Genomic DNA, 14,088 nt, shown 5'->3' with positions numbered 1-14,088 from the left:
GTCTTGCATGCCCTCTGGAGGAATACATTTTCCAGATTTAAAAATGAAACCAGAATCCAGTTCCAACTCATCCAAAACATTGTAAAATGGTATTAACTCTGAACTAACAACATTCTTATTTGGCCAACCATTTTGAATGTAATTTACTAAATCTTTCCATCTGGAATCTTTTTCTATACAGTCTTTCCAATCAGATTCAGACACTTTCTTGAACTTTCCTTGTAACACATCTTCAATAACTAGAACAAATTCACTATCTTCAAATTTTTTCTGTATAACACAAACTTCCTCACCTTTGCATGGTAAACGTGATAAACAATCTGCCATAACATTTTTCTTTCCTGGAACATAGACTGTAACGAAATTATATTCTTGTAACCTCGAAGTCAGCCTCGCAATTCTGGCTGTGGAGTTCCACCCTCCACCTACCGATAAAATATTAACTAAAGGCTTGTGATCCGTTCTTAAGGTGAATTTTGATCCCCAAATATAAAGTTTAAAATGCTCAATGGCCCAAACGCACGCTAATAACTCCTTTTCTATCACAGAATATCTACGTTCACAGTCATTTAAAGTTCTCGAAGCAAATGCCACATTCCATTCCTCGCTACCCTCTCTTTGTGATAGTACTCCACCCAAACCATATAGACTGGCATCAACTGTAATGATACATTCCTTGTTGATTCTGAAAGGTTTGAGATTAGGGGCTTTAACTATATCATTTTTGATTTCGTCAAAAGCTTGTTGTTGGGCATCAGACCAAACGTATTCTGCTCCATGCCTCAACAATCTTCTTAAAGGTTCCATCTTACTGGCAAATTTGTCTACAAATTTGCTGTAATACTCACACATGCCAGCAAAAGATAGTAACTGATCCTTATTTTCTGGTACTGGAGCTTTGACAATGGCTTTTACATTGGATTTTTTCGGAAATACTCCTTTACCAGACAAGGTATGTCCTAGATATTCTACTGATTCTTGAAACAATTTGCACTTGTGTGCTTTTACAGTTAAACCATTGTTCTGTAACCTTTTACATACTTCTTGTAAATGAATTTCATGCTCCTGAGTGTTTTTTGAGAACACTAAAATATCATCTTGAAAGCACTTCACGTATTTATCTATATCTCTGAAAATGTGAAACATCACTCTTTGAAAGACCGATGCAGCGGACGCAAGTCCAAAAGGCATTCGGATGTATTGAAACAAGCCCTGAGGTGTTATAAATGCCGTGAGTTTTCTAGACTCTTCAGTTAATTCTATCTGATGGTAGGCAGATCTTAAATCTAATGTAGAGAAGATCTTTGCACCATCAAATACTGAAACTAATTCATTTTTATTTGGCAAATGGTGGCAATCAATTACGATATTAGAGTTCAATGCCCTTAGGTCCACACATAATCTCAATTTTTGGTCAGGTTTTCTGACCAAAACTATGGGCGAAACCCATTCTGATGATTCTATGGGTTCAATGATTTTCTCCTTTAATAAATCATCTAGCATGGATTTGAGTTCTTCCCTAATGTTTATGGGAACACCTCTAAGTTTTTGGACAATAGGTGTATGAGTCTTTTTTAATACTATATTGTGTGAAAATTTTTTACGTTTTCCTAACTTATCACAAAACACTGTATCAAAACTTTTGATAAGATCATTTCCTTTGGTATTAAGTGTAGGATCATTGGATGATTCAATCACAGAAATGGTATTCATAAGATTGTCATCACACAAGGATACTGGTTCTTTCGCCCTAGGATTCAAAACAATACCTAACTTCCATTGGTCAAACCACCCCAACACATTGATACCCTTAATAGATATATATAATTTGATGGAAGCTTTTCTGTACTTAAATTGAATTTCAACGTTGAAGAAACCAATCATCTCAATTTTTGTACCAGAGAAATTTACAGCAGCTACATCTGATTCATTCATATTTCCTAACTTTTTAGAATGAGATAACATATACTGAAAATATTCTTGTGTGATTATGGTCCATGGCGAACCAGAATCTACCATAAGAGACAAATCCACTTCACAAATAGTAAAAACACATTTTGGAGAATTACGCTGTATCTCTGAATGGTTATTTACAATGGAAACTACAAAACCAGACTCTAAATTTGAATTGATAACATTTTCATCATTCCTGACATTGCTTACAATTTCTTCAGATACAATAGATACAGGTCGTTTATATTGTGTAGATGAACGTCTATCCCTACACATATTACTAAAATGACCTATACGTTTGCAAAAATTGCATTCTCTTTTTATAGCTGGACAACCTGAAAAAGAAGCAATGTGAAATTTACTCCCACATCTAAAACATATACCCTGAACATTTTGATTAAAAGACTTCTGAGGAGGAGGTTGTTTGCTTTTATAAGAAGAAGAAAAGTCTTGTTTTGATCCTTGTTTGTGTTTTATAGCGCAGACTTCTTCATCAACCTGTTTCTTTTCAACATTTCCTTTGACTGTATTCATCCATAAATCTGACTGTTCTTGTGCTTTGGCTATAGCAATAGTTTCTGTTAAATTTGGATCTCCCATAACCCATAGTTTATCCTGAGTTTTCTTACACTTTGTATGGACAATGATTTGATCTCGAATCATTTCGTCTGCAATAGTACCAAAATTACAGTGTAAGCTGAGAGACCTTAAAGAAGTTAGGAAGTCTTCAAAGGATTCATCCTCTTTCTGTTTTCTGGTATAGAATTTAAAACGTTTGAGTGCAATGCTTACATTCGGTTTGAACCTCTTTTCAAGTCTAGCCAGAGCTTCAGTATATGGATTTAAATTATCTCCACCACATTCATTTGACGAAGGAATTTGAGGTAATGATCTAAAAATTTCTTGGCCTTCTGAGCCAAGACAATGGAGAAGAATGCTTTTCTTTCTTTCTGCACCCATTCTTTCACCGTCAATAGCTTTCATGTAATTTATGAATTCTTCCTTCCAACGTGTCCATGGTATGGGTGGATCACCCTTTGTTTGAAGGAATTTGTTGGGAGGATCAAATTGCATGTTGCTTGTAAATATGAGTAATTGTGATGAAAATATTGAGTAAATAGTTTTCTATTAGCAATTGAATGTTAAAACCAAGCACAATTAAAATATAGTTATATTATAATAACGTATATACAGTTCTTAAGTAAGAAAATTATTGATAGTTTGGTGTCAACTAAACAGTTTAAGTTGATGATGTAATTTCAGTTTAAAATATGTTTATTTTAAACAATCTTACTTCTGTTCCGTATTTGTTGTCCATAACGATGTCCACAACGATGTGTCATGGGATTTGGAATCTGTAAAATATGCTTCAAAATACGATGTTAATGTGTAGTTGCTGTAATGCGCGATGTAGTTATCGGCGCAGGGTTGTTATGACAACTTAGAATCCACACAACTCACAAAATGGCCGCCACGCAGTGCGCAATGACGTATTTGCGCATGCGCGTTGATGTTGTAATTTCAATGCGTGTTGACGTTGTTTGTAGATGCGCTTTGGAATTGGAGGCGGAGGAGAATTCTAAACAGGTATGATGCGGGTAGATTTTAAACAATAACACGATGGTAATTTATCCAAGCAGTAAATGCTGAGTAATTCGTAATATTTTATCGGAGATAGACAGTTAAAGTCTCCGAAAAAAAAACGGTAGAACAATTAGAAAAGGCACGAAAACCGAGTGTTCATGTAAGCCTTAAAACGCAATTTAGCTTTGTAGATGAAGTAACATACAGTCGTAAATGTTGAGAAAAGCAGCCGCAGGTGCAATCAAAGCACAGGGTTAAGTAAACAGCCTCTGGCAAAATCAAATTTGCATAAGTAGAAAAAACGTTGTACATACCATTTGATGATGAAGTAAAATTTGGTAAATTGGGTTCAAAACACCACTTTGAATCCGAGCTACAAGTGGTGATTTTCCTTGTCGCCAAAATTGTAGTAATTCTCCAGTCAAAGTTTATAGAAATAAGTATAGTTTATTGGCAGCACGAATGATATCCTTCTCAGTTCCCAGCCAAAGCTTCTCTGAGCTGGTACATTTTAACTACCTTCAATAACAATTCTGGAATGCAGATGACACTTGAAAGAAAGCATGTCTCATGCCATGTCTCATGCACTGGCATGTGACTTAAAGATACATTTAAAGTGACAGGCAAGAATATAACAATAATGTATAATTAATGGCAATAAATCAAACAAAAATAGATCAGACACAAGTTCTTGCTTGATATGATGCTGTTTTATATGCTTTCAGTGTACCACAGATCCGAAAACACAGATGCCCGGGGATGATCTGACCCCCGAAGCCATCCGGTTCTGCCAGCAGCTGGGCAGCACTGCTACGCGGGTGTCGGAGGTGGTAAAATCCAAGGACCCAGCAATCTACAAGGCCATCCAGGAGGGCTTGGACCGAGTGAACCAAAGGGCGTCTTACAATGCTGAAAGGGTGAAGAAATGGACCATACTGAAAAAAGATTTATCTATCGATGGGGGTGAGCTAGGTGAGTACCACATGTTAGAGTGACCACCTGTAGCATAGCTATGGATGGTTAACAGAACAACTGTACCTCGGCACTCTCAAAATTCACATCTCTATTCATGAGTACTAAAACATATTCATATATCAAAAACCCAATGTAGCAGCTCACAGGAAACCAGTCTGGGTAATCAATTATGCAAAGTTCTATTTAATTTCCAATGATAGCGTTTCACTCAAAATACAGTGACCTCTTTGGTACAGAACAATCCAGGATAAAAAAATAGTGTTTCACATAAAACAATATTATTATATATATATTAAATATATTACAAATGAACACATGGAGGTCCCATTCTTGAAACCTCCTTGTTGGCAAACGATGAAGGCTGCCGACACGTGTTTCATTACGATTGTAACTTCTTCAAGGCTTAATGTTGGATCCCGAGTCAAATATTTCCAATATCACCTTAAGAACTAGTACGCAGAAGTTGCGGGCTAAAGTGTGCCCTTGGAAGTGAAATGGAGGAGCGAGGGCTGTGATATGCCCCTCGGCGATCCCGCCATGTCTCAGTATTACTCCCAAAATCCGGCTTTCACATCCAGGAGCACACTTTAGCCCGCAACCTCTGTGTACTACTACTTAAGGGCATACTGCAGCCTGTATCTATTACATTTCCAAGGGCACACTTTAGCCCGCAACCTCTGCCTACTAGTTCTTAAGGTGATATTGGAAATATTTGACTCGGGGGTCCACCCCCTTTTTACACTGAGGAGTGAGACCTCTCACAGAATACTTTACCTGATTGTTATGTCATTGAATTGGTCCTAAATACACTCTTCTTCATCCCACCTGAGTGGGGGATACATTAGATAGAACACATGCCTACTACTGGAGGCTGAACACATCCTTCCCAGGACCTACTCTTCTTGATGTGGATGTTTTCTACAATTGACCAGATACCGGCATTATCTAACTTGAGGGTCTCTGGACTCTGTTTTCGTGCGACATTTTAATATTACGAGTTGGGTCGACAGTCCAAATTTTGAGAGTCAACATCCATTAACATTAAGCCTTGAAGAAGTTACAATCATAACTAAAAACATGTCGGCTGCCTTCATTGTTTGCCAACAAGGAGGTTTCAAGAATGAGACCTCCATGTGTTAATTTGTACTAATATTGTTTTATGTGAAACAATATATGTTTTTTTTGGATTGTGCTGTACCAAGCATGTCACTGTATTTTGAGTGAAATGCTATTGTTGGAAATTAAATAGAACTTTGCATAATTGATTCCCCAGACTGGTTTCTTGTGAGCTGCCACACTGGGTTTTTGATATACGAATATGTTTAACTATTCATGAACAGAGATGTGAATTTTGAGAGTGCTGAGGGACAGTTGTCCTGTTAAGCTTAGCATGGTAGTTCGGCTGAACTTCCGTGTGGTGACATCCGTGGTAGTGGGGTGTGTTCTTGTTGTTACCCTGAGGGGCACCAACACTCGTAACTTTCTACAGATAAATATAAATGCATATGTTGCTTGGAATTGATGTGCTACTGCATATACATCCACTACCTGCTGTATATATTATAACTAAGGATGGTGACCAGCATGGGAGTACCTGCAGAATGTAAAGGAAATAGTCATGATGATAGAGTGATGAGCTATATGACTCTCCATTGATGTGGAGAACTAAGCGAATACCCACAGAAGCCAAAAAAGGGAAGAGACAGGTTAGTAGCACGAAAACCGATGACAATAAGGTATAGTAATTATTTATAGATGGTTTCGGCGCAGATGGACCTAAGACAACATGATTTTTCAATCAAAATGCAGATATATCATCATTAAGCATGAATAAAGTGAAATTATGCTTGATGTCACCATCATGAAACTGAAGGGTTCTGATGATGTCACAGTTGTTGTCAGACAGAGTGGGCGAATGTGATAAGCAAGTGATGCTGAACCCAATTGTGGGTCCTGGTGTTATTTGCCACAGATGTTCCAGGGCCCATCCTACTACGGCTCAGGATACTTGGCCAAGTACAGTCCCTTTAGCACTTCTTGATAGTAATGGCAAATAGTCACGGGCTTCACAGGGAGGTTAGTGTAGGGTAGAACAAGCTCATACTCTGCAAACATCCAACTGGCCATCCCTGTGCTTACCTTTGAAAACTCAGGTACTCAATAGTCTCTTCAATGGCCACTGTCTCACATAGAAGGATACCCGCCTGCCCCCCCCTACCCCTCTCTTACTCTTTTAGCCTTAGGGTACCTCAGGTGTAGGTATCAGGAACAGGTACAGTGCTCCCCTCCACCCAGGCAGTTTTATGTGCTCGGTCTCTCTGTGTTATGTATCTCTCCAAATGTGATGATTTTTAGGAGCCTCTGATGTGTTTTTTGTCTCATAAAGTGTTGAGCAACAACCGTGGAAAAAGTAAAGGGTGTTCACCTTCTATAGTTGTTCAGTATAGCACTTTCTAGGCTGGATCTTTCTTTTCTGAAAACATTTTCTTGCCCTATGTGTCAGTATGCTTCATTGTGCTGCTTAGTGGACTCATCTGAAAGGCATTTGGAGTCACCTAACTTCTTGACTTCTGCACCACAAGGCTTTCAAGCATGTTTGTTGTTTTGTCAGAACATCAGGGTTGTCAGGGGTCAGTCTGTGTCACCTGAACACAGGTCGATTGGCTGTAGGAGGCAACTATGACTTTAACCAAGTGGCAACATGGGTGTCCATGAGTGCCTTATTAATGGCAATAGAGACTCTGTTGAAGACAGCCCAATTGGCATATTTCTGTCAGCAAACTGACTTTGCTTCAACTGTAAGCAGTTGTAAATGTAACTGCCAGTCTGAGGTCTGCTATTGCAAAGGCCTCCATTCATGGACCTGGTGGGGAGTCCATCTTGTTTCCATTGAAGGTATTTAGCCCACTGGCATTCTCTAGGTTTAGGTAAAGTCCTTCATCGGTGTAATGAGAGGGCAAGATATTGTCTGCTTTCTCGTCATCATCACTAAACCAGGGAAGTTTTTGTAGGCTCTGGACCACATCATACTAGGAACCAAATAGGGCCGTCAGCCTATGCTAATGTTGGCCTTGTGGTGGAAGCTGAGGATCTGGTTGAATGAACACTAGCTGTGTGAATCCAACCAGATCCTCAGCTTCCACCACAATGCTAACCATATCTCATAATGCAGTATAGGCCTATGTGATCTCCACTGAGCCACATGGCGTCACCTGTTGACACACAGGAGGCATTGCTGGAAGAGGTTTCAAGATCCTGCCTGGCTGTTCTAGGAGTGACTAATCTGAAGTTTGATGCACAGGCAGTGATGTGAATTTCAGAGTGTAGAGACCATATTTGTCTACTGTCAAGGACACAGGCTGGTAACAAGCTTTATTTACACAAACATAGATTGTTCTTGCTGGCCCAGGCCTTGGAGACTGCAGTGTTTAACGCACTCCTGTAAATGTGAGGGGAGCTCTACCCTCTGAGGGAGACAGAGTGGATGGCACGGGGAGAATTAAATGAGGTTGGCACACTACACCCTTCATGCATAGACAGTAGCAATTCCGATTAATTGGGTCCATTGAAACACAAGGAATCAGAGGTATGGTAGGAAATACGTATTGAAGCACAAAGTTCCACCTCAATTGAAATGCATTCCTCAATGGGCACATAATTACAGGCAGTGAGTGTTCGCTGGAGTGGCCACCTGAGGTGGAGGATCTTAGGAGTCCCCAATATTTGAATAATGTCAAGGACGACCTCTGGGTGAGGTTGCCTCTTGTGGTTAGCAAGAGGAGACCAGGTGAGACTGTCCGCTCACATTTTGGGTACTCTGGAAAGGCGATTTGCTACCAAGCAGATCTGATGGTCCTAACCCCGTGACTAGAGTTGCAAAGCTTCTTAGCAGAGCGGATGCAACCCTACTCTCCCTTTCTTATTGATGTACCACATCGTGGTTGTATTGTCCATCATGATCTGGACAGGCTGACGGCAATTGTAAGGGAGGAAGGACTTGAGAACCAGCTGTATTGCCTGCGGTTTCTGGTTTCTGGAGATTTTGAGACTCCTTCTACATTGGAATTACCACCCAACTCATGACAAAACTCCAGATTATCCAGAACACTGCAGCCATACTAATCCTCGACCTCCCCAGACGGACTCACATCACCACTCATTTCAGGAAACTCCACCGGCTACCGGATGCAAAGAGATGGCAGTTAAAGCTGCTCACCTACGCTTACAATACACTACACAATGAAGGACCAGCGTACATCAACATTCAAATGAACTTCCACCTAACTACACGGTTACGTCGCTCCGAATCCCTCATCCTAGCAGCCACATGTCGCATCTGCGACCAACAGCGGGGGCTGCACCTTTTTCCACCTGGCGACAGAGACCTGGAACAACCTCTCTTTGTGCCTCAAAGCATCTACATCACTATAGCTGTTCAGAAAGGACCTCAAGACCTGGATGTTCAACCAATAGAAGAACTAGCAGATCGGTCTCCCAGCACCTCGAGACCCTCACGGGTGATGCAGTTGCGTTCTACATATCCAATTGATTGATACAGCTTTTGAGATATCCGTTGTGTTGGTACCATAATGCTCCATTAGAGGGCCCTCGTATGCAACAGAATGCAGGAATCTGCATCAGAACTGCAGGAGGACCATCAAGACTGGAATGATCACTCCACTCTGGGGAGGAGGGACAACACGACTCAATGTGCTGTCTGGCATTGCCCCTATGAACAGAATGCGCTGATAGGGCACCAGGTGAAATTTGGGTCAGTTGACCGAAAATTCCAGGTTCAAAAACAACGTGGTTGTTGCCTATAAGTGGCAAGACACTATCTCTGCAGACCTGCCTTGATGTGCCACTCATCCAGGTAAGGGAATACCGTGATTGCTACCCCTCCTGAGATTGGCCACAACCACTACCATCACTTTCGTGAAGGCTGGAGGAGTGGAAGTGATCAGACCTGACCATGAACAAAGAAATATTCTGTAGGTCGACAGACTCCATACAGTATAAGCAGAACCTGAGCTAGGGACGGCATCTTGAACTTTTCCGTTTTAGAACCGCAGTGGATCCTCGTACAAATGAGTTGCTGCAGTCGCTTCACATTAGGTGAGATCTCATAAAATGGTTAACTAGTGCCCTGCTGACTCGCATGCAAATTTCTTTAAATATATTGTGGACAAAGTAGGAAACATACTTCACTACAGCACTTAATGACGATAAATGGGAGTAAGCCCTGTCAAACCCCGATACAGTATCTCATACAATTTTGTATTCTAAACAGGACTTGCCTGACCCCTTGGAGGACTAACAATCCTTTCACAGGAGCAAGTTCTGGGACACAGTGGCAGCACTGGCCTATTTCTTGAGTGCACTGTTGATGATACTGCTTCAGTCCTTACAGTGATTGCTCTTTTGCCCGGAATCCCTGATGAATTGGTTACTCAGCCACTTTTTCCCACATCTTAAGGCTCAGCTCTCTCAGCTATCAATGACCCTCTTCAGGCTTATGGAAAAACGTTGCTGAGGCATAAACCAGTAACATCGTGAACTGCCCTCTTTCACAGCTTAAGGTGTTTACAATTATAGTTATTTATGACCGTGTCCTGGCTGCGGCTCTGCAGACAAAAGTTATTAAAAAATCAAAAGTAAAGGAAAACAATAAAAAACACACTGATCAGGAGTTAAACACAGCAACCAAATTAAGAGAAAAATGGAGAGGGAATGAAAGAGAGAGTGGGAGAGAGGTTAGGAACGAGGAGCCAGAGGAAGGATATGTAAAAATAAGGGAGGAACTGTGGATTAAAGGATGAATGCAAGGATAAAAGGACGGATGGATGGAAGGGGAAAACAAGATTTTCATGGGTGGGTGAAAGAAAGTGTATGTAATGATGAAGGGCTGGATTAATGGGTGGATGGATAAATAGATGCCTGGATGGAAGGGTGAAAATATGAATTGGTGGATTGATAAAAGGAGGGTGAATTGGTGAATGGATGAAAATGTATGGATGGAGGAATGGGTAAAAGATGGTGGAAAGGTTGGAAGTGTGAGTAGGAGAATGGAAGCAAGACTGTACTGATGAGAGGGTAGATGAATGGAAGGGTGAAAGGATGGATGTATGGACGGAAACATGAAAAGATGGATAAATGGATGGAAGCATGGCAGTTTTAAAGGACGGAGAAATAGATGGACAGAAGGATGGTTTAAGGGAACTAATCTAGAAGGTACTTGCTTTGGTCACCTGATAGCTTTCGAGGGATGGATCAAAGGGGGGATATTTTAATTTTCTGGGTCCACCCCTTGATAGCAACAATTAACACATTCATGATACAATAAATAGCTTATTCCAAAGATTTAATTGACTGGAATTCCCTCACTTTCCAACACATTTAGAACCTAGGGTTCATCCTCGACTCCACCCTCTCCATGACTAAGCAGGTCAACGCCGTCTCCTCATCCTGCTTCAACACCCTCTGCATGCTCTGCAGGATCTACAAGTGGATCCCCACCGCAACGAGAAGAACGGTCACCCAGGCCCTCGTCAGCAGCAAGCTGGACTATGGAACGCACTCTACGCAGGAGCCTCGGCCAAACTCCTGAGACGGCTACAACGCATTCAAAATGCCTCCGCACGCCTGATCCTCGACATCCCCCGCCGCAGCCACATCACACCCCACCTGAGAGACTTGCACTGGCTCCCCATCAAAAAGAGGATAACCTTCAAGCTCCTCACCCACGCACACAAAGCACTCCACAACACCGGACCAACTTACCTCAACAGACAACTCAGCTTCCACCAGCCTCGCCGCAGTCCCCAGCATCCAAAGAGCGACCTCTGGCGGCAGATCGTTCTCCCACCTCACCGCCAAGACCTGGAAAACCCTCCCTTCCCCAACTACAGCAGACCCAAGACCTGCTGACCTTCAGGAGACTCCTCAAGACCTGACTCTTCGAACAGTAACAGAATGCCCGTTCCCTCCCCCCCTCAGCGCATTGAGACCCTCACGGGTAAGTAGTGCGCTTTACAAATATTATGATTGACTATGATTGATATTGTTAAAAATTCCTAAACATCCCATTGAGAATTTAAAGTAAATTATATAATATCAGTACAACAATGTCACGTATAGCTGTGGTTGAAGAACACACATTTTTCTGATCTTCCACTAAGCTGAATAAATTTGTGAAAGCTCAGCACAGATTTTTCACTTTGATTTATTGAATATATTCAAGCATTACTGGTAAATGAAACACATCAAGTACCACTACATGCGAGAAGCAAGAGCTTTCTTTGCTTCTTTCTGAATAATTCCTATTCAAATGCCTTTCAATATATTGCCATACTCCATATCTGCAGCCTTGGTCAAATTTTGAGTCAACTCAGCATACTGAAAATGTAACTATATATTAGCATTTCCAATACTTCCTTAGAACCTTTTAGTTTCTTCATGAACAGTTGTCAACTGTAGAAGGTCACCAAAAACTATGACGTGCTTAGCAGCAAAGAGAACATCATAGTCAGATCTGAGTACCTATTGCATCCTTAGATGAATGAAAGCTAGCATTAGGTTAGATGCCATGCTAACCTCATCAATAATAAGCACTGTTAATTGAATTTATACCTCTGGGCACTTCATGACAAGCATCACCAGATACCTTCAAGTACTCTAGGTTGTCATGTTCCACAGGCAACATAAGTAGCTGATGCAATGTGATTCCTTACATGTTGTGAGCGGCTAGTCCAGTAGGAGCAGTCAGAACACATGGGAAATCACAACTAGTTTTCTTGTGAACAAACGCAGTCTCTACTTTAATCAGAAAACATTGGATGCCTGATCAATAACATAGAGAATTGTAGGCTTGAATGTTGTACATGAACATTCACGCTCATCTTGTAAAAGTCCATGCTCTACTGATTCACATATTTTTCAAACATTACTAGTCACTCCTCACTTGGCCCATCGTATTTTCAACTTTATCCATAGCTATGGACACTCAGTGAAAGGCTGCCTAAGGGAATCTTGACTATTAAGGCCTTGGCTCTGGCTCCCTTGTGAACTGTTCTTTGCAACCTCTTTAGTGTTTCCTCTTGTTGAATATCATCATTCAACATTTTCAGATATGTGTAAAACACTGCACACTTAATATTATCTTTAACTGCAATGAACATATCTTTTTTGCAGTCAAACTCGCCTAGTAATTAATTCTCAGACCCCATGGTTTATCACGTTGCAAAAGAGCCAAGTCAAATAACTCTCTTTTCTCTACTGTTTGACAGCTCAGTTTACAATAATTAATATGACTCCCATTTAAGTGTCTCACTGAAAATCTGCTGCAGCCAGTCACCCCAAACCTTCTTTGTTCAATATTTAAATCAATGTTATTGCTGTATGTGTATTGTACTGCAGTACTTCATACAGACAAAGCTTTTCTAAGTTGACACTGTGGTTAGGGTAATAAGTATCCATTGCGTTGTTTTTTTTTTAAAGTTCCTTTTATTATTTTTCTAAGTTAGAAGATCAAGAAACAAAAAACAAAGTTTTACATATAAAAACCTGGAAAGGGCACAGATTTAGAACACGCAATTGTAATACAAACACGGAAGTAGAAAGTAAGCAGACAAAATGACAAACATGGGGATAGTCAACCTGTAACCAAAATAACATTAAATTATAAATTAACACAATATAACATTGCATAAGATGAGATAGGCTGGAACACCTCATGATCAAACTATACAGAATTGTTTATCAGACCCACATGATGTTATGAATCAAACCCTAGCAAACTCATTTTCAAGTATGCACATTAGTCTGTGGATCCCAGTTACATTGTGTTCAGATGTGTTCTAATCCTTTGATGGAACTGGCACCCCTTGCTTAAGCCAGGGCTAGATTCAGACTCATATATTGGTTGAAATACAGCCCATGACTCAACTGCCCTAGGGGTAGGGGGGAACCCATGGTCAATCAATATATAGTCTACCCGAGACAAATATTATGGACAGCATCCATCTCAAACCAACTTCAAATTCCATTGTGTGGCCCAACATGATCTCCCTAGAGGAAAGTTGTACATCAAATCCAGCACAGAGATTTTGACATTGGGTCACCCCTGCCCAAAATGATTTCAAATCAGGACAGCTGGCGAACATATATTAAATATCTGCTGTATAGCACCCACATTTGGGATACTTAATCTTCTCACCCCCAGAGTTCCCACCCCACTTAATAATTCTGCTCGGCATATTGTCTTAAATTGTTGAAGCTTTAGATTAATAGAATGAACCAGCCATCAATGGCGTCTAAAGCACTTAGGGTTCTGAGACAAGAATTTAATCAGAAAGCACCGTCCTCCATTTAGCCGCATTGTCCCTGCGTTGGCAGAGCCCCTGATAAATCACACTAATTAACCATTTCGTAGTTGCTTTATGCAAGAAAGAAAGTAGTTGAGAGCTGCCCAGTTCAGATGTGAGCCTACACTGAGACATAAAAAATCCCTTCTCTGTAGGTGTTTGAAAAGAAAATGGTGAGGGAGATATAAAGAGACCTGGAGTTGAGCAAATGTAC

At 40.8% G+C, this 14,088-nt stretch overlaps 1 protein-coding gene across 2 annotated transcripts in view; it reads left to right on the top strand.

Moving 5' to 3' along the window:
* Window positions 1–14,088, top strand: part of LOC144817692 (long-chain-fatty-acid--CoA ligase ACSBG2-like) — a 237,172-nt gene that overhangs the window by 205,519 nt on the left and 17,565 nt on the right. For both annotated transcript variants that reach the window (XM_078674440.1, XM_078674439.1), the window contains exon 12: window positions 4,263–4,509. In XM_078674440.1, the coding sequence (XP_078530566.1) occupies window positions 4,263–4,509 (247 nt within the window). The remainder of the gene's footprint in view (window positions 1–4,262; window positions 4,510–14,088) is intronic.

The sequence above is a fragment of the Lissotriton helveticus genome, chromosome 2_1 (genome assembly GCF_964261635.1).
Source record: "Lissotriton helveticus chromosome 2_1, aLisHel1.1, whole genome shotgun sequence".
In the NCBI taxonomy this organism is placed as follows: domain Eukaryota; kingdom Metazoa; phylum Chordata; class Amphibia; order Caudata; family Salamandridae; genus Lissotriton; species Lissotriton helveticus.
Note: the sequence above shows the minus strand (reverse complement) of the source record. Positions and strands in the feature narration are given on the sequence as shown.